At 48.2% G+C, this 27,054-nt stretch overlaps 1 protein-coding gene across 1 annotated transcript in view; it reads left to right on the top strand.

Moving 5' to 3' along the window:
* Nucleotides 1-26,597, top strand: part of LOC140384754 (apoptosis regulator BAX) — a 34,353-nt gene extending 7,756 nt beyond the window's left edge. Inside the window, exons 2-6 of the mRNA XM_072466739.1 lie at nucleotides 6,405-6,453; nucleotides 7,191-7,352; nucleotides 15,882-16,017; nucleotides 18,619-18,720; nucleotides 23,616-26,597. Coding sequence (XP_072322840.1) covers nucleotides 6,405-6,453; nucleotides 7,191-7,352; nucleotides 15,882-16,017; nucleotides 18,619-18,720; nucleotides 23,616-23,717 — 551 coding nt within the window. The 3' untranslated portion in view covers nucleotides 23,718-26,597. The remainder of the gene's footprint in view (nucleotides 1-6,404; nucleotides 6,454-7,190; nucleotides 7,353-15,881; nucleotides 16,018-18,618; nucleotides 18,721-23,615) is intronic.
* The last annotated feature ends 457 nt before the right edge of the window (nucleotides 26,598-27,054 follow it).

Below are 27,054 nucleotides of genomic sequence, written 5' to 3'. Positions count from 1 at the left end.
GCTCTCTCTGCCCCCCTCCCTCGCTCTCTCTGCCCCCCTCCCTCGCTCTCTCTGCCCCCCTCCCTCGCTCTCTCTGCCCCCCTCCCTCGCTCTCTCTGCCCCCCTCCCTCGCTCTCTCTGCCCCCCTCCCTCGCTCTCTCTGCCCTCCTTTCCCTCCGCTCTCTCTGCCCCTTTCCCTCGCTCTCTCTGCCCCTTTCCCTCGCTCTCTCTGCCCCTTTCCCTCGCTCTCTCTGCCCCTTTCCCTCGCTCTCTCTGCCCCTTTCCCTCGCTCTCTCTGCCCCTTTCCCTCGCTCTCTCTGCCCCTTTCCCCTCGCTCTCTCTCTGCCCCTTTCCCTCGCTCTCTCTGCCCCTTTCCCTCGCTCCTCTCTGCCCCTTTCCCTCGCTCTCTCTGCCCCTTTCCCTCGCTCTCTCTGCCCCTTTCCCTCGCTCTCTCTGCCCCTTCCCTCGCCTCTCTGCCCCTTTCCCTCGCTCTCTCTGCCCCTTTCCCTCGCCCTCTCTGCCCCTTTCCTCGCCTCTCTCTGCCCCTTTCCCTCGCTCCTCTCTGCCCCTTTCCCTCGCCCTCTCTGCCCCTTTCCCTCGCCTCTCTCTGCCCCTTTCCCTCGCTCTCTCTGCCCCTTTCCCTCGCTCTCTCTGCCCCTTTCCCTCGCTCTCTCTGCCCCTTTCCCTCGCTCTCTCTGCCCCTTTCCCTCGCTCTCTCTGCCCCTTTCCCTCGCTCTCTCTGCCCCTTTCCCTCGCTCTCTCTGCCCCTTTCCCTCGCTCTCTCTGCCCCTTTCCTCGCTCTCTCTGCCCCTTTCCCTCGCTCTCTCTGCCCCTTTCCCTCGCTCTCTCTGCCCCTTTCCCTCGCTCTCTCTGCCCCTTTCCCTCGCTCTCTCTGCCCCTTTCCCTCGCTCTCCTCTGCCCCCTTTCCCTCGCTCTCTCTGCCCCTTTCCCTCGCTCTCTCTGCCCCTTTCCCTCGCTCTCTCTGCCCCTTTCCTCGCTCTCTCTGCCCCTTTCCCTCGCTCTCTCTGCCCCTTTCCCTCGCTCTCTCTGCCCCTTTCCCTCGCTCTCTCTGCCCCTTTCCCTCGCTCTCTCCCTTCCCCGCCTCTCTGCCCCTTCCCTCGCTCTCTCTGCCCCTTTCCCTCGCTCTCTCTGCCCCTTTCCCTCGCTCTCTCTGCCCTTTCCCTCGCTCTCTCTGCCCCTTTCCCTCGCTCTCTCTGCCCCTTTCCCTCGCTCTCTCTGCCCCTTTCCCTCGCTCTCTCTGCCCCTTTCCCTCGCTCTCTCTGCCCCTTTCCCTCGCTCTCTCTGCCCCTTTCCCTCGCTCTCTCTGCCCCTTTCCCTCGCTCTCTCTGCCCCTTTCCCTCGCTCTCTCTGCCCCTTTCCCTCGCTCTTCCCTCTGCTTTCCCCTTCTTCGCCCTTTCCTCGCGCTCTCTGCCCTTTCCCTCGCTCTCTCTGCCCCTTTCCCTCGCTCTCTCTTGCCCCTTTCGCCATTCCCCGCGCTCTCGCCTTCTTTCCCTCGCGGCCCCTGCCCCTTCCCCCTCTGCCCCTCCTCTCTCTCTGCCCCTTTCCCTCGCTCTCTCTGCCCCTTTCCCTCGCTCTCTCTGCCCCTTTCCCTCGCTCTCTCTGCCCCTTTCCCTCGCTCTCTCTGCCCCTTTCCCTCGCTCTCTCTGCCCCTTTCCCTCGCTCTCTCTGCCCCTTTCCCTCGCTCTCTCTGCCCCTTTCCCTCGCTCTCTCTGCCCCTTTCCCTCGCTCTCTCTGCCCCTTTCCCTCGCTCTCTCTGCCCCTTTCCCTCGCTCTCTCTGCCCCTTTCCCTCGCTCTCTCTGCCCCTTTCCCTCGCTCTCTCTGCCCCTTTCCCTCGCTCTCTCTGCCCCTTTCCCCTCGCTCTCTCTGCCCCTTTCCCTCGCTCTCTCTGCCCCTTTCCCTCGCGCTCTCTGCCCCTTTCCCTCGCTCTCTCTGCCCCTTTCCCTCGCTCTCTCTGCCCCTTTCCTCGCTCTCTCTGCCCTTTCCTCGCTCTCTCTGCCCCTTTCCCTCGCTCTCTCTGCCCCTTTCCCTCTCCCTCTCCCTGCCTCTTTCCCTCTCCCTCTCCCTGCCTCTTTCCCTCTCCCTCTCCCTGCCTCTTTCCCTCTCCCTCTCCCTGCCTCTTTCCCTCTCCCTCTCCCTGCCTCTTTCCCTCTCCCTCTCCCTGCCTCTTTCCCTCTCCCTCTCCCTGCCTCTCTCCCTCTCCCTCTCCCTGCCTCTCTCCCTCTCCCTCTCCCTGCCTCTCTCCCTCTCCCTCTCCCTGCCTCTCTCCCTCTCCCTCTCCCTGCCTCTCTCCCTCTCCCTCTCCCTGCCTCTCTCCCTCTCCCTCTCCCTGCCTCTCTCCCTCTCCCTCTCCCTGCCTCTCTCCCTCTCCCTCTCCCTGCCTCTCTCCCTCTCCCTCTCCCTGCCTCTCTCCCTCTCCCTCTCCCTGCCTCTCTCCCTCTCCCTGCCTCTCTCCCTCGCCCTCTCCCTGCCTCTCTCCCTCGCCCTCTCCCTGCCTCTCTCCCTCTCCCTCTCCCTGCCTCTCTCCCTCTCCCTCTCCCTGCCTCTCTCCCTCTCCCTCTCCCTGCCTCTTTCCCTCTCCCTCTCCCTCTCCCTGCCTCTTTCTCTCTCTCTGCCTCTCTCTGCCTCTTTCTCTCTCTCCCTCTCTCTGCTTCTTTCTCTCTCTCTCTCCCTCTCTCTGCCTCTTTCTCTCTCTCTCTCCCTCTCTCTGCCTCTTTCTCTCTCTCTCTCTCTCTCCCTCTCTCTGCCTCTTTCTCTCTCTCTCTCTCTCCCTCTCTCTGCCTCTTTCTCTCTCTCTCTCTCTCCCTCTCTCTGCCTCTTTCTCTCTCTCTCTCTCTCCCTCTCTCTGCCTCTTTCTCTCTCTCTCTCTCTCCCTCTCTCTGCCTCTTCTCTCTCTCTCTCTCCCTCTCTCTGCCTCTTTCTCTCTCTCTGCCTCTCCCTCTGTCCTTCTCCCCCCCCTCCCCCCCCCAAAAAAACCCACTGCCTCTTTCTCTCTCTCAGAGAATAATACAGCCCATCGTGCCTGTGTTAGCCCTTTTGGAATAACCTGCAGTACCCTTCCTCTTCAAACTCTTCCCCCCCCCCCCCCCCCAGTGCTCCCATGTTCCCACCACCCTTCAGGGCAGTAATTCCACAATTCCCTCCCCCTGAACTGACTTGAGCTTTGTCAGGTTGTGTGTATCGGGGCCAATGATGGGGGCCTGGAAACTAATTGGAAGTGTTTGGGCAACAGAGCTGGTATAGACTAGCCTGGACTAGCCTAAGACGAGGACTGTTCAAACGTTAACTGTTTTTGCCAAACCTGCCGAGTTTCTCCAGCAATTTCTGTATCTTTATTAAAAACCAGCCAGTCCCTGAGAGGAAAGCAGAAAGGGACAAGACGCAGAGACGGGCAGGCCAAATAACTAGTATCGTCTCGATGGGCCAAAAGGTCTTCAGTGCTAATAGGCATAGGGAGATGAGGGAGTGAGCAAAAGGGTTTTAGCAAATGAAATGGAGTCTGTCTCTCAAGTAGTATTGAGAAAGGAAAGGAACACCCAGTGACCAATGGCTTTGCAATTCAGTCTCGGTCTGGATTTGGGACTTCTCTCCAGTACATTTTCCCCCACAATCTTTTTGCCGGCCCTCAATGGTGTCACTTTCCTCCAGTTGTGTAAGCTGACCCAACGAGGAAAGATTTGTAAACGTTCTCACCCTCCCAGCTCTCCATCCCTTCTACAACCCATAGACAATCGATATAACTATAAGATCGGGAAGGAAAACAGTGTATGATTTGTGAGCTGGAATTTCTTCAATGCTTCATGTGTCCCACAAATTGCCCCTCACCTGGTGTGATTATTCAATGCTTTGAGAGAGTTCGATTCCCTTGATGATTGAGTTCAGGACCTTTAGTATTTAGTCTGAATTCTCCCTCCCCTTCCCAGCCCGTGTCTCAGGCTGAAGCAGACATGTTGCAATCTTGGCATCCTATTCAACCCTGGGTTCAGGCTCCCTGTCCCCTTGGATGACACAAGCTGCCTGGCTCCGCATCAGTAACACCCATCCCCATACAACCCTAACTCCCCTCGCCTGTCGCTGAAAATCACATTCATGCTGTTTTCACCTCCAGACTTGACCAATGTTCGCCTCGCCCATTTCCCACCCTCCCCACTCTCTATTAAAGTAACTCATCCTAATGCTTTGATAAAGAGTCACACAGACTCGAAACGGCAGCTCCCTCCTCTCCACAGATTCTGTCAGTCCTGCTGTGGTTGTCCAGCATCCACAGTAATTTGCTTTTATCATCCTAATGTCTGCTGTCTGTGTTGCATCGCGTTCCATTCAACCATTCCCCGTTTGCTACGACAGCTGGCTTGTAATGCAGAACAAGACCAGCAGCGCGGGTTCAATTCCTGTACCGGCCTCCCCAAACAGGTGCCGGAATGTGGCGACTAGGGGCTTTTCACAGTAACTTCATTGAAGCCTACTTGTGACGAGCGGTTATTATTATTATGATTGTCAATCGGCTTCCAGTCCCCAAATGCTTTCCCATCCTCACGTCTGTGGTCCAGGTTCCTCAAAGCTCACCCTTCCTCTAAGCCTGCCTCTCAGTCCATCCCTTCCTCCCCACCCTTTTGTACCAGTGTTGGGATGTGCGCTTTCTGCTGTGTGGTCGCAAGTCCACATTCTCAGTATTGTCGCCTCTTCCCCCTGTCAAACCATCTTTACGGTCCAACCCTCTGATCAAGCTTTTGGTCACTGTGCGAGTCTCCCTTTCTTCAGCTCCATTACTCTCCCCTGATTACGTCGATCCCTGCGAACTACCTTACAACGTATTTATATGGCAGCTTTTACAAAGTAAAGCCAGTTAGTGGTCTATGACATTCCAGATATAGTTGTAATGAACACTGTTGAAATCTCAACAGACTTAGCATAGCAGAGGGAGCTAGATTTGGTTATCAGGCCACCATCTGTGCATTTCTGAATGGTGTGGTACTGGCATCATGTTGCCAACTTGGGTCTGATCTGACCACGTAACACTAAGCGGTATGTGATCCCATGATACCCACAAATGTTGTTGCTTTGTTATTTGTAAAGATAAGTTTTCCCCCCCCCCCTGTGGTTGATTATCTGTGTTCTCTCTTGTAACCCCATTCCACCCTCTTTGCCCCTCCTTCAATATTCCTCCTTTTCAAATAATTATCTCATTCCCTTTTAAGTTGTTTCAAATATCCATCTCCAATCCGTGTGGGAATGTAACCCATGATCTCGACATCCTCTGTTCAAGAAGCTTCCTCCTCTCTCCCCACTCCCTTGTCAATTCATCCAATGAGAATCCTCAGACACAATCCCCTTGTCCCCCATTCATCCACCGATAGATACAATCTTTTACTGTTTAATCAGACTAAAGTTCCCAGCTCTCACTCACCCTTTCACTGGTCGCTGCTCCCTTGCTCCTGCTCTCACTCACTATTTTGCTCCTGGCTCTAAAGATAATGATAGTCCCGGTCATGTGAGAGTACCTTTTAGAAATGGGTGTTTCAGAAATGTACCTTTAAGAAATGGGTGTTTGTCAGTGATGTCAGAGTGTGGGTGGAGCTGGCTGTCCGTCAGCTTTTTACTTTTGTTTTAGGCTGTTAGCTGCAGGGTGTGTTTTAGTTTTGTTTTCAGTGTTGGAGCTGAAGCCAGACAGAGCAGGTGTACTGTTGATCTCTCTGCCATGAAAAGACTATCTCTTGATCGTTTGGTGAATTCAGAATTATAAATGTTCTCAGTAGTGAATGTAAATCTGATGTGCTTCTGTTGAAAGGTGTTTCTTTTGTCTTCTGGATGTTGTTTGGGAAGTTACTTAGTGTTGTATTCATTGGGAGTTTTATTTGAATTAATGGTTGCTAAGATGTTCATTGTATGTTTTAAAAAGGTTAACTTGAGTTCATAGAATAAACATTGTTTTGCTTTAAAAATGACTTTTCCATTTCTGCTGTCCCACACCTGTAGAGTGAGCCGTGTGCTCCCCATACCACAATCTATTAAAAGTTGTGGGTCAGGTGAACTCCATGATACACTTTGGGCTTCTCTAAAACCTGATCCATAACAGTCCCCACAACCAGATTACCATCTCCCCCACTTGAATTCTTGCCCTTTTGTCCAGGCTACCTCTCTGCTACAGTCTCCCCTCTCCATCCTCCAATCTCCCTCATCCCTGGCTCTTATTCACCAGACTCTTTACCCCATTCTCCAGGCCTGACATGGACACCTGCCCATGCGCTCTCGCTCTCACTCTCTTCCCACTGCCCCCAAGATATTTTTCTCTTTCTCATCATTCCGTTCCTCTGCAGTGAGACATTTATTGTTCTAAATCAAAGTTGACGAACAAAACATCCAAGTATTGAGTTTATAATTAACTTTGATGTGTGTGTTTTTTCAGGTTCACTAAACCGGAATCTAACTAGACAATCTGCAGCTCTCTTGCGCAGGTTGGTAACTACTTCAACTTTACATTCAACTTCTATGCATCTTTGCTCAGTCAGCGGAGAAAACAATATTACAGTTAAAAATGTTGCTCCTTGGGCAGCATGGTGGCACAGTGTTTAGCATTGCTGCTTCACGGCACCGAGGTCCCAGGTTCGATCCCGGCTCTGGGTCACTGTCCATGTGGAGTTTGCACATTCTCCCCGTATTTGCGTGGGTTTCGCCCCCACAACCCAAAGATGTGCAGGGTAGGTGGTTTGACCACGCTAAATTGCCCCTTAATTGGAAAAAGTGAATTGGGTACTCTAAATTTATATTTTAAAAAATGTTGCTGTTCTCCATATCCTACAGGAAGCTCATATGATAACAAAATAAAATGCTTTTCAGTGGAGTAGTGGAGTAGTTTGTATGATTGATCTACAGATCTCTGCAACCTATCCCATCCCAATAAAGTCTACTTTTCTTTCATTTAACATTGGGCAACGTACTCTCATCAAAGACCTTTTCTCATGACCTCAGAACTCCCAGAGGATTTCATAGTCAATGAATAACCTTTGGACCATAGTTCTTATAATGCAGAAAATAACATGACAAATGTACTTATTATTAAAAGACGTATATGCCATAATCCAGAACTTTGCATTATGTAAAAACAGACAACCGATTTATATGGGTGGATGATCTATGTCGACGGATTTTAGAACAATCTTTGCCTAACTTGCCTTTTGTACATGCGCTGCAGATTTGTATTGGAGACAATACATGAAGAAGATCCGGATGCCAAAGTCAGCCCTGAGGATCTTGGTGGTTCGAGGACAGAGATCGATGACCCGACAATCAAGGAAATATGCAAGAGTTTGAAGAAAATTGGGGATGAGCTGAACAGAAATGCTGAATTACAACAGTATGTAATGAGGCAATATAGAGGAGTTTGTGTAGAACCATAGAATCCCTACAGTGCAGAAGGAGGCCATTTAGCCTATTGCGTCTGCACCAACCCTCTGAAACAGCACCCTACCTAGGCACACTCCCCTGCCGTTTGCTTGTAACCCCACCTAACCCGCACATCCTTTGGACAGTGGGAGGAAACCGGTGCACCCGGAGGGAACCCACGCAGACACGGGGAGAACGTGCAGACTCCGCACAGACAGTGACCCGAGGCCGGAATTGAACCTGGGTTGAGGCAGCAGTGCCGACCGCTGTGCCATTAGCAATTATTGTATGTGGTATTTGATTGGGGTCTCCTGGTACCATAATGTTATAATGCTGGAGTTTAGAGTTGAGAATCTACTTTCTAAATGAGTGACTTTAATTTATGTTTGTTTTCTGCTGCCTCCCAAAGTATGAATGGATTTGGCTCTGAAAGAACAACTGTGGTGTGTGTGTGTGCCTTCTGTTCTGAAAAAGAGTCATACCATAGAAATGTTGCTGCACAGGAGCCCATTCGGCCCATCTTGTCCATGCCAGCCCGAGGACACCCAAGTGCCCTTTCTAATCCCACCTTCCTGCACCCGATCCATAGCCCTGTATCTTACAGCACTTCCGAGGTTAGGGTCTCTGCCTCCACCACCAACTCGGGCAGCGAATTCCAGACTCCCACTGTCACACGGGATCAGGGGTGAACTGGCAAGGTGGATACAGAACTGGCTAGGCCATAGAAGGCAGAGGGTAGCAATGGAGGGATGCTTTTCTAATTGGAGGGCTGTGACCAGTGGTGTTCCACAGGGATCAGTGCTGGGACCTTTGCTGTTCGTAGTATATATAAATGATTTGGAAGAAAATGTAACTGGTCTGATTAGTAAGTTTGCAGACGACACAAAGGTTGGTGGAATTGCGGATAGCGATGAGGACTGTCTGAGGATACAGCAGGATTTAGATTGTCTGGAGACTTGGGCGGAGAGATGGCAGATGGAGTTTAATCCGGACAAATGTGAGGTAATGCATTTTGGAAGGTCTAATGCAGGTAGGGAATATACAGTGAATGATAGAACCCTCAAGAGTATTGAAAGTCAAAGAGATCTAGGAGTACAGGTCCACAGGTCATTGAAAGGGGCAACACAGGTGGAGAAGGTAGTCAAGAAGGCATACGGCATGCTTGCCTTCATTGGCCGGGGCATTGAGTATAAGAATTGGCAAGTCATGTTGCAGCTGTATAGAACCTTAGTTAGGCCACACTTGGAGTATAGTGTTCAATTCTGGTCGCTACACTACCAGAAGGATGTGGAGGCTTTAGAGAGGGTGCAGAAGAGATTTACCAGAATGTTGCCTGGTATGGAGGGCATAAGCTATGAGGAGCGGTTGAATAAACTCGGTTTGTTCTCACTGGAACGAAGGAGGTTGAGGGGAGACCTGATAGAGGTATACAAAATTATGAGGGGCATAGACAGAGTGGATAGTCAGAGGCTTTTCCCCAGGGTAGAGGGGTCAATTACTAGGGGGCATAGGTTTAAGGTGAGAGGGGCAAGGTTTAGAGTAGATGTACGAGGCAAGTTTTTTACGCAGAGGGTAGTGGGTACCTGGAACTCGCTACCGGAGGAGGTGGTGGAAGCAGGGACGATAGGGACATTTAAGGGGCATTTTGACAAATATATGAATAGGATGGGAATAGAAGGATACGGACCCAGGAAGTGTAGAAGATTGTAGTTTAGTCGGGCAGTATGGTCGGCACGGGCTTGGAGGGCCGAAGGGCCTGTTCCTGTGCTGTACATTTCTTTGTTCTTTGTTCTTTGTTCTCGGTGTAAATTCTTCTCCATGTCCCCTCGACACCTTCTGCCTCTGATCTTGAATTTCTGTCCCCTGGTTCAAGAATTCTCCGCCAAGGGAAACAATTTTATCCTGTCCACTCTATCTCTTCCCTCATAATTTTATAGACCTCAATTAAGTCACCCCTCAGCCTTCTTTGTTCCAAGGAAAATAACCCCAACCTATCTGTTGTAACCTGCCTGAATCCTATTGGCTGGGGCCAATTGGTTATTCCATGACAGCTTGGGGAGTATAAGCTCCCCCAATGAGGGGGTGGGGGCGGGGCAATCACTGGTATTTGCAGCTGTATTAATAGAGCTGGCCAGTGCGGTACCGGCTCGAGGAGGAAGCAGTGGTGAAATACTGCTGCTGTTGTAAATCAACTTCCTTTCTGTTTCACTCTCCAAACGTGTGCTGGATTCTTCGTGGCCCTCACAAGACTATCCAATCTCTCGTTGTAGCTACATTTCCCTCTGCACATGTGCTACCAGAGCTGAGTTTTTCCAGTATTTTCAGCTTTTATTTCAGATTGCCAGCATCTGCAGTAATTTGCTTTTATTAAACTGTCTTGTGTGCCTCTCCTGGCCAGCGTTCTACCCTTCACCCTCTGGTAAACTTCAGGATGCCCAAAGCACAGCTACGCGTATCCTACTGTGCACCAGGCCTTGCTCACCCGTCACCCCTCTGTTCACTGACCAACGTTAACATAAATTGTTATATCTGTAAATCGCTCTGTACCAATTTATCTCTGTAGCTTCTTTCAGTCCTACAACCCGCGAGATTTCTTGTGTTCCTCCAGTTCTGGTGTCTCCATGGGGCAGCACGGTAGCACAGTGGTTAGCACAGTTGCTTCACAGCTCCAGGGTTCCACGTTTGATTCCCGGCTTGGGTCACTGTCTGTGCGGAGTCTGCACGTTCTCCCCGTGTCTGCGTGGGTTTCCTCCGGGTGCTCCGGTTTCCTCCCACAGTCCAAAGATGTGCGGGTTAGGTGGATTGGCCATGCTAAATTGCCCTTCATGTCCAAAAAGGTTGGGTGGGGTTTAAGGTTACGTGGATGGGTTGGAGGCGTGGGCTTAAGTGGGGTGCTCTTTCCAAGGGCCGGTGTGGACTCGATGGGCCAAATGGCCTCCTTCTGCACTGTAAATTCTATGAGTCTCGTACCTTTATGGTGTTAATTGCTACACCGTTGGTGACAGTGTCATCAATAGGCTATTGAATAGCAGCACAGGATCAGGAGTTGGCCATTCGGTCTGTCGGGCCTGCAGCACCATTTAATACCATCATCGCTGATTGGGCACTTCAATGTCTTTTGCACCCACGACCCCTGTAAACCTTTACATTACTGTTCATCAGAAATCTATCAATGTCTGCTTTAAGCATACACAATGCGTCCATAGGAAATAGGAACAGGAGGAGCCTGTTCAGCCCCTCCTGCCATTCAGTAAAATCATTGCTGGTCCGATATTCCTCACGTCCACTTTCCTGCTCTTTCCCCAGAACCCTTTATTCCCTCGCTGATCAGGAATCTATCTATCTCAGCCTTAAATATATACAAGGACTCTGCCCCCACAGCTCTCTATAGCGAGGAACTCCAGTCTCAAAAACATAGAAAATAGGAGCAAGGGGAGACCATTCGGCCCTTCAAGGCAGCTCCGCCGTCCCATATGTCTTATTTCTGTCCGTAACAGTCCATCCCATACCCTCCAACTGTGAGCCCTGGTACTGGACACCCCCATCATTGGGAGAATCCTTCCTGAATCTACCCTGTCTAGTCCTGAATTTTGTAGGTTTCTATGAGATCCTCCTCCCCCCCACTCCCCCTCATTTTCCTGAACTCCGGCGAATACAACCCTAACCGACTCAATCTCTCCTCGTAACTCAGGAATGAGCCAGGCAGACCTTCTCTGCACTCTGGCTGGAACAAGAACCTCCTCCCTCGGAGGAGGAGACCAAAACTGCACACAATATTCCAGGTGTGGCCTCACCAAGGCTCTGTATAATTGCAGCAAGACATCCCTGCTCCTGCACTCGAATCCTCTCGCAATGAAGGCCAACATGCCCTTTACCGCCTGCTGCGCCTGCATGCTTACCTTCAGTGACTGGTGTACGAGGACACCCAAGTCTCATTTCATGTTCCCCTCTTCTATTTTATGGCCATTCAGATAATAATCATCCTGTTTTTGCTACCAAAGTGCATAACCTCACATTTATCCAAATTGCATTGTATCTACCAATAATTTGCCCACTTGCTCAACTTGCCCAAATCACACTGAAGGATCTCTGCATCCTCCTCACAGCTCACCCTCCCTCTGAAGACATTCCTCCTTCTCTGTCTTAAATCGACTACCCCTTTATTCTGAGACTCTGCCCTCTGGTCCTAGACACTCACACTAGGGGAAACACCCTCTCAGCATGTATCCTGTCAGCCCCTTAAGAATCCAATTATGTTTCAATGAGGTCACCTCCTCATTCTTCCACAATGCAGTGAGTAGAGTCCTAACCTGTTTAACCTTTGCTCAAAGACAATCCTTCCATACCAGGGATCATCCTAGTGAACCTTCTCTGAACCCCCTCCAATGAAATAATATCCTTCCTTAAATAAGGGACCAAATCTGCTCCCAGTGCTCCAGATGTGGTCTCACCAGTACCTTGTACAGTTGCAGCAAGACTTCCCGACTCTTGTACTCCAACCTCCTTGAATTAAGGGCCAACATTCCATTAGCCTTCCTGATTACCTGCTGTACCTGTGTGCTAACTTTCTGTGTTTCGTGCACAGGTACCCCCAAGTCCCTTTGTATGGCAGCTTTCTGCAGTTTTTCCCCATTTAAGTAATACTCTGTTCTTTTATTCTCCTGTCCAAAATGAACAATTTCACATTTTCCCACATTATACTCCATTTGCCAACTTTTTGTCCACTTAACCTATCAATATCTCTTTGCAATCTGTCTGTATCCCGCTCACAATTGGCCTTTCCACCTGTTTTTGTGTCGTCTGCAAGTTTGGCTACAGTACAGTTGCTTCTTTCCTCCAAGTCATTAATATATATTGTAAACAGTTGCAGTTCCAGCACTGATCCCTGTGGAACTGCACTGGTTACAGATCACCAACCTGAAAAAGAACCCCTTATCCCCACTCTGTGCTCTATCCATGCCAATATACTACCTCCAACTCCATGGGCTCTATCTTGTAACTTAACCATTTGTGAGGTACCTTGTCGAACACCTTCTGGAAGTCCAAGTGCATCACATCTACTGGTTCCCCTCTATCCACTCTGACTGAGACTTCCTTGAAAAACTCAAATAAGTTGAACACTGTTTCGCTTTCACGAAGCCATACTGATTCTGCTTGATTAGATTGTGGTTTTCCAAATGTGTTGCTATTACTTCATTAATAATTGATTCCAACATTTTCCATGCAATAGATGTCCAGCTAATCGGCCTATAGTTACCTGCTTTTTGCCTCCCTCCCTTTTTGAATAGGGGCGTTGCATTGTCAGTTTTCCAATCCTCCAGAATTCATGGGTTTTTGGTAAATTACAATAATGCATCCACTTTCTCTGTTACTACCTCTTTTAGGATCCGATGATGTAAGCCATCAGGGCCAGGAGACATATCTGGCTTTAGCCCCATTAGTTTGTCTAAGACTGCTTCTCTAGTGATGGGGATGGTATTTAATTCCTCCACCATATTCTTCCGTATTCCTGCGATGTTCGAAGTATCTTCCATCGTAAAGACTGATGCAAAATATCTGCAAAATAACTCCTGCCATTTCCTTGTTCCCCATAAATATCTCCCCAGATCCATTTCCTAAGGGGTCTGTTTTCTTTGACCGCTCGCTTCCTTTTTATATATTTAAATGAGCTCTTATTGTCAGTTTTCATATTCTTCGCTAGTTTCCCCTCAGTTTATTTTCTGTCTCTTTATTATTTTTGTAGTCCTCTTTCGCTGGATTTCGAATTCATCCCAGTCTTCGGTGCTTTCACTGAATTTTGTCTCCTTTATAAGCCTTATCTTTCAACTTATTACTCTCCTTAACTTTCTTGGTTAGCCATGTTTGTTTTATCTCTCTCTCTGAGAATCTTTTCTCCTTGCTGGGATATATTTTTGCTGAGAGTCATGAATTGCCTCCTTAAATGTCTGCCACTGCTTGTTTACTGACTTTCCTGTTAATCTATCCTTCCGGTCTACTTTAGCTAACGCTATCTTCATTTCATTGTCATTCCCTTTATTTAAGCTAAACACAGTTGTTTCCGACCCATATTTCTCTCAAACTGAATATTAAATTCCATCATGTTATGATCACTACTTCCTTGTGGATCTATAACTTTGAGATCCTTTATTAAACCTGCCTCATTACCTATTACCAGATGCAAGACAGCCTGTTCCCTGGTTGGCTCTGTGACCTATTGCTCCAGGAAACTATCCCTGATGCACTCCATGAAGGTTAAAGTCACCCATAATTATTGCTTTATTCTTTTTACATGCTCCTACTATATTCATATAATTCCTACAGTGCAGAAGGATGCCATTCGGCCCATTGAGACTGCACCAACCCTCTGAAAGAGCACCCTACCTAGGCCCACACCCCCACCTGATCCCCATAACCCAGTAACCCCACCTAACCTTTTTAGACAATTTAGCAAGACCAATCCACCTAACCTGCACATGGAAGGAGCCCAAGCACCCAGAGGAAACCCACGCAGACACGGGGAGAATGTACAAACTCCACACAGACCGTCAGCCGGGGCTGGAATCGAACCCGGGTCCTGGCGAGGTGAGGCAGCAGTGCTAACTACTGTGCCACTGTGCCATCCTATGTTGATTTAAAAATTAAAGCACCCAATTCTTTTTTTTTACAATTAAGGGGCAATTTAACGTGGCCAATCCATCTACACTGCACATCTTTGGGTTGTGGGAGTGAGACCCATGCAAACCCAGAGAGAATGTGCAAACTCCACGCGGACAGTGACCCGGGGCCATGATCGCACCCAGGACCTCAGCGCCGTGAGGCAGCAGTGCTAACCACTGCACCACTGTGATGCACCCCCCACCCCCATCTTGCTTTATTCCCTTTCCTATAGTGGCTACTGTTTGAGATCTCTACACTACTCCTACCAATTTCTTCTTTCCCTTGCTGTTTTCTTACCTCCTCCCAAATGGACTTTACATCATCTGAGTTTAGATTGTCTCACAATTGCCCTCATTTCACCTCCGATTAACAGTGCAACCCAACCACCTTTTCCTTCCTTCCTATCTTTCCAAAAGGTCAACTATCCCTGAATGTTAAGTTCCCAGTCTGATCTCCTTGTAACCATGTGACCGCAATGGTTATGGGTCATATCCATTTACCTTGATTTGTGCCGTCAGTTCTCCTACCTTATTCCGAATGCTTTGTGCATTAAGATACAAAGCCTTTAGGCTTGCCTTTTTGCCACTTTTAATCATCCTAACTTTTCTTTGTACTGTGGCCCTATTCGCCTCTCACTCTCTATTATCCTGTCCACTGATTGAACTTCCACAGCCCTCTGGGGTGGAGAATTCCAAAGATTCACAACCCTCGTAGTTGTGCCCTCATTTCTCTTCATCTCAATCCTCAGTGGCTTCCCCCTTATTTGGAAATTGTGTCCCCTGGTTCTAAACTCCCCAACCAAGGGAAACATCTTACCAGCATCTCCCTTGTCTATTCCTTTAAGTATTTTGTAGACTTCAAGGAGATCACCTCTCATTCATTGAAACTCTGCAGAACACAGACCCGGTAGCCCAATCTCTCTCCATAGGACAGTCCTGCCATCCCCGGAACAAGTCAGGTGAACCTTCATTGCACTCCCTCTAGGGCAATAATATCCTTTCAGAGGTAAGGGGACCGAAACTTCACACACTACTCCCCGTGCGGTCTAACCAAGCTCTGATACAATTGAAATAGGACCTCGCTACTCCTGTATTCCAATCCTCTTCCGAGAAGCTAACATTGCATTACTTTGCTGTAACTGCAAATTAGCTTTCAGTAACTTATGGACAAAGACACCCAAGTCCCTTTGTACATTTACACTTCCTAATTTATTACCATTTAAGAAATACTCTGCACATTAGTTCCGTAGTCAATAGCCTAGATCCTTTGGCTTTCACAGCTCACTTGCAATCAGCTATTTGGGTGAATTACCAGACGGTATTTGTGGAATTTTATTCCAACATTGCTACATACTTTCAGGAAAGCAGACAAAGAAAATGGATTATTGTTAATCCTATTTCAATCCAGCAAGCTCGCAGTGCCATCCCCTTCAAACGATAGCATTTTGGAGCCGACAGAAAAAACCCTACATTGCGTTTACTGTTATTTTAAGAAGGGCCAGTTTAGCTCAGTGGGCTAGACCGCTGTTTTGTGATGCAGAGCGAGGCCAGCTGCGCGGGTTCAATTCCCGTGCCTCACTAAGTGAGGTTATTCATAAAGGCCCTGCCTTCTCAACCTTGCCCCTCGCCTGAGGTGTGGTGATCCTCAGGTTAAATCACCACCGGTCAGCTCTCCCCATTGGGCAAAGGGGAAACCAGCCTGTGGCCATTTGAGACTATGGCAACTTTACATTTTATTATTTTAAAAATTATTTTAGCAACTTTACATTTACCTATTTTAAGAACAAACATTACATTTTGAACTGCAGATGATTATATTGCTTTTACCTGTTTTCTGTCAACAGTGTAATCGAGACTGTACCCCTTGAAAACATACGAGATGTGTTGTACAAAGTGGCAGAAGGGATATTAGTTACTGATGGATTGAATTGGGGGCGAATTGTAACCTTCCTCTATTTTGCAGGCAAGCTTGTCTCAAAGGTAAGCTGAAATATCTACTTTATTATTATGTAAAATGAGCCAATAGTATGTGCAACACACCCATGTTCGTCAGTGATGTGCCAATCATTAATTTCAATCTTTACCTGCAATGTTCACGTTGTTTTGCACAGATAAAGATTGTGTGTTAGGTTGTAAAACCAGGCCAAGGACAATCAAATTTGACTCGAGTGGGTTTTGTTGCATCATTTGTTATTCAAGTAATTATGAATGTGAATAATTGAAATTATTTTCTTTTTATTTTGAGATGCATGCCTCCAATTAAAAGAATAAACTGAGTGACATTGAGTTGAGTAAATTCAGCTGTACGGCCCAGAAGGTCCAGTCACCAATGCTACAGTAAATCAGTCGAGTGGGAGGACTTTATTGTGGTGCTACAATCAACCTTAAACGTACATAATATAATCAACAATACCAATGTTTCTCAGCTGCGATGTCTGCTGAGGGAAGCAATTTTAACCCACCTGGCAGGTGTGTGCCGTATTAAATCAGCTGAGCCAAGTCTTGCCCACCACTCTTTTAATAAGTGTCACGAGTAGGCTTTGTTGCCAATTCGCACTGGAGACGCCAATCACGTTGCTAATTTTATCTCCATACTGATATGACAGTTATTAATGATGACGGTGCTTTTCAGAGTCACCAGTATCAAATGATACCACCACAAAGGTTTACCAGATATCGATCAAAGACCAAACAACCAGTTAGTTCAAGTGCAATGATAGTTTATTTACACGCAAGAATTACTTCGACATGCCACATAAAACACTACAGGCTAAATTACACCTAAAACTACAACAACCTGTACTTAACTTCAGGCACCCGGCTTTATGCAGAGGAACAAGGCCTTTGTTCGGTCCTTGCGTGGCTGGGTCCTAAGTGACTTCGTTTCTGCCAGGCTCATCCATCTGTCAGGAAAAGAGCTTCCACATACAGTGTTTCGATTCAGGAATTTATTTTATTGATTAAGATCGTTGGTCTTGAACTTGTCTTCTGGTCGTGATGCTGCACTTGGTTTTAGGCGTAGGTCGGGGCCAAGAGAGACCGAGCGCCGGGGCATCGAGAGACTGAACACAAGGCAGTGTCTCTCTTTATCCTTCTGGGATTTCACGCTCTTTTGGGCGGTCCTTAGCTTTGGACCCAATAATTCGGCAGGCTTCGATTTTGGCCAATAAAGGGGCGGGTGCCTTGATGGCTGGGTGTGTCCTGAGCGGTCATTGATCTTGGCATTTTGGGCTCCCTGAGCAAAGGGAGTGGCACCGATGTATCTGTTACGTGAGTGCAGGTCTTTTGTTCCGGGGAAATGGGCCATTAGAATGCAAAGTAGCTGGGGGTTTTGATAGCGTCTAGTTATCTGAGTTGCCAATATACATAAGCTCTGCGTGACTGAGTCCTGGGTTGTCCATATTTCCCATGGCCCTTTGCAGGTGGACATTTTTCCCAGGATCCTTTGTAAGTGGCCATGCCAGATGGTTACAGCTTACATTAACACAGCAATGAAGTTACTGTGAAAATCCCCTACGCGCCACATTCCGGCGCCTGTTCGAGTACACGGAGGGAGAATTCACAATGTCCAGTTCACCTAACAGCACGTCTTTCGTGACTTGTGGGAGGAAACCGGAGCACCCGGAGGAAACCCACGCAGACACGGGGAGAACGTGCAGACTCCGCACAGACAGTGATCCAAGCCGGGAATCGAACCTGGGACCCTGGCGCTGCGCAGCAACAGTGATAATCACTCTGCTACTGTGCCGCACTGTTTAATTTGAGATAGTTGGGGCATCAATCTGATCTGGTGGGAGTCTCATTATGTTTGTTAATAGTTGTCTGATGATGTCATTAGTCATCTAATAGCATTTTAACAGCCAAGTACTCCATAAGGGCAGCACGATAGCACACTGGTTAGCACTGTTGCTTCATGGCGCCGGGGTGCCAGATTTGATTCCCGGCTTGAGTCTGCATGTTCTCCCCGTGTCTGTGTGGGTTTCCTCCGGGTGCTCCGGCTTCCTCCCACAGTCCAAAGATGTGCTGTTAGGTAATTTGAACACTCTGAATTCCCCCTCTGTGTACCCGAACAGGTGCCGGAATATGGCGACTGGGGGATTTTCACAGTAACTTCATTGCCGTGTTAATGTCAGCCTACTTGTGACACTAATAAAGATTATTATTAAATTAAATAAAACCTGACCAAGAAGACTTGCTTTGATTCGGGTGTGGGCCTTCTGAGCCCCAAAGCTAGTTTTGCCTGAGGCTCTTACTGCCTTGGCAGGGGCTGCAGCACTGGTGCTGGGCAAATTAGCTGTTTCCTCCCCTCCCTCTCACCTGCAACCCACTCTTCTTTCGAATTGCGTGGAAACTTCACGCAGAAGGAGAATCATACTTGGCACTGATATCACCCCTGCTTCGACTGCCAGCAATCTGTCGCTGTACTTGTGAATCCTAAAGGCAGAGAGAGTATTAGCGAGCGTCTGCACTGAACTGTATCTCAGCAAAACACTGCATCTTTCAGCAAGAAGGAGAAGAGAGGAAATTGCGGTATGGCTTTCCTCTTTGGGACTTTTCAGTAACTTTGCCATCTTTTTACAGGCACTGAAAAAACTGAAAGCAATGATTCAACCAATAATCAATTGGTCTCTAGATTTGATTCAAACCCGTGTTATTCCATGGATTGAACAGCAAGGTGGATGGGTAAGTTTGTTTTATTTTATTCTTTTTTGGGATGTGGGTATCACTGGGGAAGCCAGCATTTATCGCCTGACAGAAAACCAGAGAATCACAGAATTGTCCAAGGGGGCCATTCAGCCCATCGTGCCAGCGCCAACGCTTTGAAAGAGCCCACTCCCCTGCCCTATCCCCGCCCTATCCCCGTAACCGCACCTAACCTGCACATCTTTGGACTGTGGGAGGAAATCCACGGAGAGAATGTGCAAACTCCACACAGTCACCCAAGGCTGGAATCGAACCCAGATCCTTGGCACCTAGAGACAGCAGGGTTACCCGTTGTGCCACCTTAGTTGCCCTTGAAGTGAATGGCTTGTTGGGTCATTTCATAGCGTCAACCACATTGCGAGTCTGGAGTCCCATGTAGGACAGACCAGGTAAGGACGGCAGGTTTCCTTCCCTCAAGGACATTAGTGAACCAGATGTTTTTTTTTAAACACTTAGTTATAATCATCATGAGACTTACCCCCCCCCCCCCCCCCCGCCCCAGCTTCCCTCTCCCTCCCCAAAGCGTTGGTAGTTGCATGAAGTGAGGCCAAAACCACATGGGCTTTACTGGAAGCGTGGAAGTTATAGATGTTTACGAGCTCTTTAGGTGAGCAGGTCATCATTGGGCTGTTTACGTTTGTGGTAGCTCTCTGTCAGAGAAATCCAGAATTCCGCATGCCCTCTATACCAATGCTTACCCCTCATGCTTCCCCAGTATGGACTCTCTACAGAACCATTGAGACATATTAATAACAATGGAAAATTTGTTTAACTGCTGTGGGGCAGGGTGGGGAGGTAGGGTACGATTCAGAAATGTTCTTTGAAAGGTAACACCTGCGCTGTACTGAGGGAGTGCTGCATCGTTTGGAAGTTCACCTTCCAGATGAGGTATAAACCGAAGCCCCATCTACCTGCTCAGGTAGAAATAAAAGATCCCCTGGCACTATATTGAAGAAGAGCAGGGGACCTATCCCTGGTGGCCTGACCGATTATTTATTCCTCAATTGAGAGATTGTGGTCTTTTCCACATCGCTGGTTGTGGGAGTTTGCGGTGAGAAACTTGATTGTCGTGTTTTCTACATTACAACAGTGACGATATTTTTAAAATACTGTTCTTGTTTAAGATTATAGTTGACTTCATTAAAAATGAAACTTCAAATTAAATGATGAGCAAATGAAATTTTCCCAATCCTGTTTAAGAGTTTGGTTCTGTAGGACGTTTTTCAGCAGAGAAAACATTAATATGTTATGTAAGTTGAAATGCTATACATTCCTGGTTATATTTATGTGAATTCTGTGAACGCTCCTGCTCCCTGACCCCCTCACTTGCAGCTTCTATCTCCCGTACTTTTGCTTTAGGTAGGGGCTCTGGAGGGCAGTGCGGAGAAAGTGGAAGAGAATGAGGAGGTGAAAGTGGAGTAGAGATCTGGAGGGTCAGGGTGAGGGGCAGCAGGAGGAGAGGGGGAGGGGGAGGCAGCAGGAGGAGAGCTGGAGGGTCAGGGTGAGGGGCAGCAGGAGGAGAGCTGAAAGGTCAGGGGGAGGGGCAGCGGGAGGAGAGCTGGAGGGGGAGGGGCAGCAGGAGGAGAGCTGGAGGGTGAGGGGCAGCAGGAGAGCTGGAGGGTTGGGGTGAGGGGCAGCAGGAGGAGAGCTGGAGGGTCGGGGTGAGGAGTGGCAGGAGGAGAGCTGGAGGGGGAGGGGCAGCAAGAGGAGAGCTGGAGGGGGAGGGGCAGCAAGAGGAGAGCTGGAGGGGGAGGGGCAGCAAGAGGAGAGCTGGAGGGTGAGGGGCAGCGGGAGGAGAGCTGGAGGGTGAGGGGCAGCGGGAGGAGAGCTGGAGGGTGAGGGGCAGCAGGAGGAGAGCTGGAGGGTCGGGGTGAGGAGTGGCAGGAGGAGAGCTGGAGGGGGAGGGGCAGCAAGAGGAGAGCTGGAGGGGGTGGGGCAGCAAGAGGAGAGCTGGAGGGGGAAGGGCAGCGGGAGGAGAGCTGGAGGGTGAGGGGCAGCGGGAGGAGAGCTGGAGGGTGAGGGGCAGCGGGAGGAGAGCTGGAGGGTGAGGGGCAGCGGGAGGTGAGCTGGAGGGTGAGGGGCAGCGGGAGGAGAGCTGGAGGGTGAGGGGCAGCGGGAGGAGAGCTGGAGGGTGAGGGGCAGCGGGAGGAGAGCTGGAGGGTGAGAGGCAGCGGGAGGAGAGCTGGAGGGTGAGGGGCAGCAGGAGAGCTGGAGGGTTGGGGTGAGGGGCAGCAGGAGGAGAGGGGCAGCAGGAGGAGAGCTGGAGGGTCAGGGTGAGGAGTGGCAGGAGGAGAGGGGGAGGGTCAGGGTGAGGGGTGGAGGGTCAGGGTGAGGAGGGGAGGGGGTGGGGCAGCAGGAGGAGAGCTGGAGGATCGGGGTGGAGGCAATGGTTATTGACACTAGTAATCCAGAGGCCCAGGTTCATGCTCGGGATCCAGGTTTGAATTTTACCAGGGCAGTCGGTGAAATTTGAATCCAATAAAAATCTGTAATTAAAATTCTAATAATGACCACAAACCCATTGTTGATTGTTGTAAAAACTATCTGGTTCACTAATGTCCTTTAGGGAAGGAAATCTGCCGTCCTTACCTGGTCTGGCCTACATGTGACTCCAGACCCACAGCAATGTGGTTACTCTTCATGCCCTCTGGGATGGGCATTAAATGCCGGCCCAGCCAGCGACTCCCACATCCCGTGAACGAAAAGAAAGAAAAGTTGGAGGGTTGGTGAACAGGAGAAGCAGCTCCAAAATGGTGCCGAAAGCTATAACAGAAATCCCGGCCCAATTATATCCACTAGGTTAAAGTGGAGCAACTTTTGTTTTATTCATTGATGGGATGGGCCAGCATTAATTGGCATCCCTAATTGCCCTTCAGCCCAGCGGCTCACCCTCCATTTCAGAGGGTGTTTAAGAACCGACTACATTGCTGTGGTCTGGAGTCACATGTAGGTCAGACTGTGTAAGGATGGACATGAGTGAACCAGATTGGTCATCAGTAGATTTTTATTGTGGTGGGATTTGAACCTGGGTCTTCCGAGCATGTCTTGTCCAGTGACAATACCACCACTACCGCCTCCTTTACTGCCATCGGTTCTAAATGCCAAGGAGCCAGGTTAGCTCCGTTGCCTGGACAGCTGGTTCGTGATGCGGAGCGAGCCCAACAGCGTGCGTGCAAACCCCGACCCGGCAGAGGTTATTCATGAAGGCCCCGCCTTCTCAACCTTGTCCCTCGCCTGAGGTGTGGGGGCCCTCAGATTATGACGAGTTTACATCAGAAAGACCCTCTCCTCCAAAGGTTAGTGGGAAACTGGGACTCTGCTCTCCCAAAAAAGCTACTGAAGTTGGTTGCCAATTGATGTTACCAAACTGAGCCCGATAGATTTGATTGTTGGGGGAAGGTATTGGAACCAAAGTATAGATGGAGTTGAACTACAAACTGGCCATGATCTAATTGAATGGTAGGACCAGGTCTGGAGAGCTGAATTGATTACTGCTGTTCCTATATTCTGTGGTTTTAGTGATTTTGCTCTATAACGGGGCAACCTCGAACTATGAAAGGCACTTTAAATGTTGCCAAACTATTTTTCCACAGATTTATCCTTGCCTTTTTATTCTGTACTCCATGTGCTTACTTATAAAACCCAAGATTTTACCGTACAACTAGAGGAACAATAGTGCAGGTTGCTAGCTTGGGACGATGAAGATATTCTAGATATGTAGGATAGGGAGCGCAATGGGAATGAGGTACCACATAAGATATGATCTTGCTGGATAGTTAAGCAGGCTCAAAATGTGTTATTGCCCAGCCCTGCTTCTATTTCTTATGTCCTATGATTCTTGCCCTGTGCCAGTTTTGGTCTGTCTCTCAACCTCAACCTGCGTTGATGTTCAGACCCAATTTGACATGGGAGGCTTATAAGGAGATGCATAGGTAAGGGCTTGTCCATAGAACAAGGTTTGAAGGAGCATCTTGAAGGAAGAGAGGGAGGGGGAGGGAGATGTTCATGAAGGGAATTCCACAACTTGGGGCCTGAGCAGCTGAAGGCTTGGGGCGAAAGGTAGAGTAGCGAAAGTAGGGAGTGCGAAGAGGTCCAAATTGGAAGGGGTAGAGACCTTGGGAGGGTTGTTGGGGTGGGAAAGGCTACAGTGATAGGGAAGAGCGATACCTTAGTGGGTTCTCTGAGATAAATGCAGCATCTTTGTAAAGGCAATCTCGACAATGAATCAACCCAGGCTGCTTGTGTGTATAACTTAAAAGGCCAAGGCTAGAGCGGTGATTATGGGCTTAACCTGAAAATCAGACCAGTGAGACCATTACTGAAGAAATCTATTATAAAGAATTGTATTTTTCCTTTGGTCTGATCTTGCTTCCATTTTTGTATTTCCCAGTGGGTATATTTTTACAGACTGGTTTAGCTCAGCTGGTTTGTGATGCAGAATGATGCCAGCAACACAGGTTCAATTCCTTGTCACCCTAATGGTATTCATGAAGGCCCCGGGTTCTCTACCTTGGGGTGAATTTTCTGCCTCCCCAGGCCCACGTGTTCCTTGTCGGTTCCCCGGCAGCCGGATTCTCCGCTTCCACCGCCGGCCAATAGGATTTCCCGTGGTGTCCACAGCACGCTGCCGGGAATCCTGCCGGTGGAGAATTCGCCCCCCTCGCCTGAGCTGTGGTGATCCTCCGCAGCAATCACCAGCTGAAAGGGGAAAGCAGCCTATGGTCACCTGGGACTATGGCGACTTTACCTTCTACTAACTTTTACATTTTACGGTTGACCAATCCCACCCATAATCTGCGATATTTGTATAATTGTCTTGGCATAAGTTTCAGGTTGACAATCAATTAATTGTCTCTTTACTATTTTCCTTTTAGGAGATGATCTTTGCTTACTTTGGAACGCCCACCTGGCAGACCTTTGCAGTCTTTTCAGCGGGTCTAGTGACTGGCATTTTGGCGATATTGAAACTGACCTAACAATCCTGGACTGGCTCTTCACTTTCTCTACACGGACTGCAATCCAGTGGTTTATTCTCCAATTCGCTTGCACCTGAACCTATGGGAATCCTCTGTACCGATCTGTCATACTTGAAATAGTGGGATTGCTAATAATGAACTTGTGAATTGTTGGACAGTTTTTCATTTATCCTCATTACTTGATTTTAAGTTTTACACTTTATTTTTAGTATTAGTTATTTTTGTTTGACGTGGATATTTTTTTTTCCAACTATCTGACTTCTTGTAACACTTGCAGCCGATGCAACTGATAAAGCACTGGCTAATAATACCGCCCTGTTAACTATGAACTTCTCAACACTGGTACCAAAAGCTTAGGATAGAACTGTCGGTTTGGCTTCTGAAGAAGCTGTCATCTTAAAAACCAGATGGATTTATTTTTCCGTTTTAAGGTCCTTGTATTAATACTTTTGACAGAACAGCAGGCAAATATTTTTTTAAACTTTTACTGACTTTTTAAATCCTCCTCCTCCCCCCCCCCCCCCCCCCCCCACACACACAGCTGATGGCTTTAAACTGGTCACAATCTGAATGAGGAATGTGGCATTCATAGGAACAGGAGATAGCCATTCGGCCCCGAGCCTCTGTTCTGCTATTAAATTGGAACATGGCTGATCTGTATTATGATTCTATGGCTCCATAACCGTTTAATATCCTTGCTTAACAAAAACCCATCTTGAAACTTATTTGACGTGCAGGATCTCAATCTTCGCTGGAGGCAGTTCCGGATTTGTACGACTCCTTATAGAATAAATGTTTTTTTGATCTCGCTGCTGCATGGCAAAGTTCTAATTTTAACCTCGTGCAGCTTTGCTTTGAACACTCCCACCTCAGGTGATTGGCTTGATCCTGTCTACCCCATAGAATCGTTTTAGCCATTTTCACAACCTCAGCTGGACAATCCCTTCAGCTTCTGTGCTGAAAGGAGTGCCAACCAAGTGAATAATTTAACTCTTCTACATCCGTGTCATTCTGGTCAATCTGTCCTCTATCCCCTCTCAAGACCACTGTGGTCCTTCCTGAAGCAAAGTGCCCCAAAGCAGACTGAAAAATAATAATCAGAACGATAAGATTACTTCTACTCCTTTTCTATCCCATCTCCCCTGAGACAATGACTCGCATTATGTAGGCTTTTAAAGAAATATTACACTCCGTACATGTCCCGAAGCCTTGCCGTTAATTTCACTCCATAGTGCTGTAAGTAAGCTGTGTAAGAGGATCCCTCTTTGCATCACCGTTGATAGGACCATGTGGCAAAGATATATTTACAGATAAGTGACGTGTCATTCTTAATATCTTTGAAATGTATGTATTCTAAGTCGGGAGGTTGTGAGTTCACTTGCGTGTTTACATGTTTGAATTTTAATCCATACTGTGGAGAAGCTGCAATTTGAATAGTGCATTGATCTAAGTGATTGTTTTTAAAAAAATATCATTTTCTCTATTTGAGCTCAGTGGTGTATACTGTGACAATGTAACGTGTCTGCGAATCTCAGTCGCAACTATTTATGTGACACCTTTAACGTAACGCCTCTCGAGCCATTTCGCAGGAGCATTATAAAACAGAACCTGACCACAGAGCCATGCCAGAAAATGTTAGGTCAGGTGATCACAGTTTTGGTCAAATAGGTGGGAGGTTGCAAGAAGTGCCTTAAAGTTTGAACAGTAAGAAGTTTTACAACACTAGGTTAAAGTCCAACAGGTTTGTTTCGATGTCAGTAGCTTTCGGAGCGCTGCTCCTTCCTCCGGTGAATGAAGAGGTATGTTCCAGAAACATATATATATAGACAGATTCAAAGATGCCAGACAATGCTTGGAATGCGAGCATTAGCAGGTGACCCAATGCGAGGGTCCCAAAGTCAGTGGCAGTATAGGATTAGGATGTGTTTTATTGTCACATGTATCGAAGTACAGTGAAAGGTATTGTTCTGCATGCAGTCCAGACAGATCATTGCATATATGAAGAAGAAACATAGGGCATACATAAGTATGGGGATGGACAGGGCAACACGGTGACACAGTGGGTTAGCACTGCTGCCTCATGGCGCCGAGGTCCCAGGTGCGATCCCGGTTCTGGGTCACTGTCCGTGTGGAGTTTGCACATTCTCCCTGTGTTTGCGTGGGTTTCGTCCCCACAACCCAAAGATGTGCAGGGTAGGTGGATTGGCCACGCTAAATTGCCCCTTAATTGGAAACAAAATTATTGGGTACTCTTTGTTATTAAAAAAAAAGTATGGGGATGGAGGGGAACATTTCAGCTGACGCATCCGGTGACAGGGCTGTGACTTTACACTCTCGTGGCTCCGGGTATGCTTCACACGATGCCTGTATTGATGTATTTACATTTTGTATTTTATGTTTGCCCTATTATGTACTTTTTTTTTTTCATGTACGGAATGACCTGTTTGAGCTGCTCACAGAACAATATTTTTCACCGTATCTCTGTACACGTGGCAATAAACCAATCCAATCCAATCTTGGGGCGGCAGATCCAATTGCTGCAATGCTACCCTGGGCTGGCTGGTGGGTGACATTGGCAAAATCTCAAGTTTATGGAACACATGGCAGACCAGCCTAATACATTGGAATAATCAGATTTCGAGCTGACAAGTGAGGCTTTCAGCAGTAGTTGAGCTGAGGCTGGGTGAAGTCGGGCAGTGTTACAGGTAGAGGAGCGAGGAAAACTGAACTCCTTTATTTTTCTTACTGTCTGTAACCGAGGTGTTTTAATTTTTGAAATGGGTCACGGTGTGGTTCCCCAAACCCTGTTTTTATTGTCAATTTTAAGCTGACTGGCAGAAAACTCTCTTTAGGATTAAAATTGTTTGTTCATGTGTTGAACCCTGGGGATGATCATTGCAATGATGTACACGCCCAAGCGCACACACAGGAGATGGGCAGGAAAGAGGTTTACAACGAGGAATGACTTAAAACAAAAAGAACCACATGTATGGGTAGTAATTAATGTGAAATTCAGTCTGGCGAGGAGTTTAAGATGGATTCAGCCATATGAAAGCAGAAGTTGCAGAATTCATGACAAGTTGGTGATGACTCGGCAAAATGCGTTTGGTATCCAGAGACTTGGTCCACTCGACAGGCAATGGCAGGAATCTTCCAGAGAACCAAGCTTCAGGAAGATTTACACTTGAGGCAGGCTTAATTGGCAGCCTGGAGTCCGGCTTTGGTGTTGGCAGACTGGTTGTTAACAGTAGACTGCCCTGAGAGTCCAGGAATGTAACATTAAACCTTTCCAAATGTCATGGAACTTTTGTAATTCGGGGTTGCACATCGATGAGTC

This window comes from Scyliorhinus torazame, chromosome 10 (genome assembly GCF_047496885.1).
Source record: "Scyliorhinus torazame isolate Kashiwa2021f chromosome 10, sScyTor2.1, whole genome shotgun sequence".
Lineage (NCBI taxonomy): Eukaryota > Metazoa > Chordata > Chondrichthyes > Carcharhiniformes > Scyliorhinidae > Scyliorhinus > Scyliorhinus torazame.
Note: the sequence above shows the minus strand (reverse complement) of the source record. Positions and strands in the feature narration are given on the sequence as shown.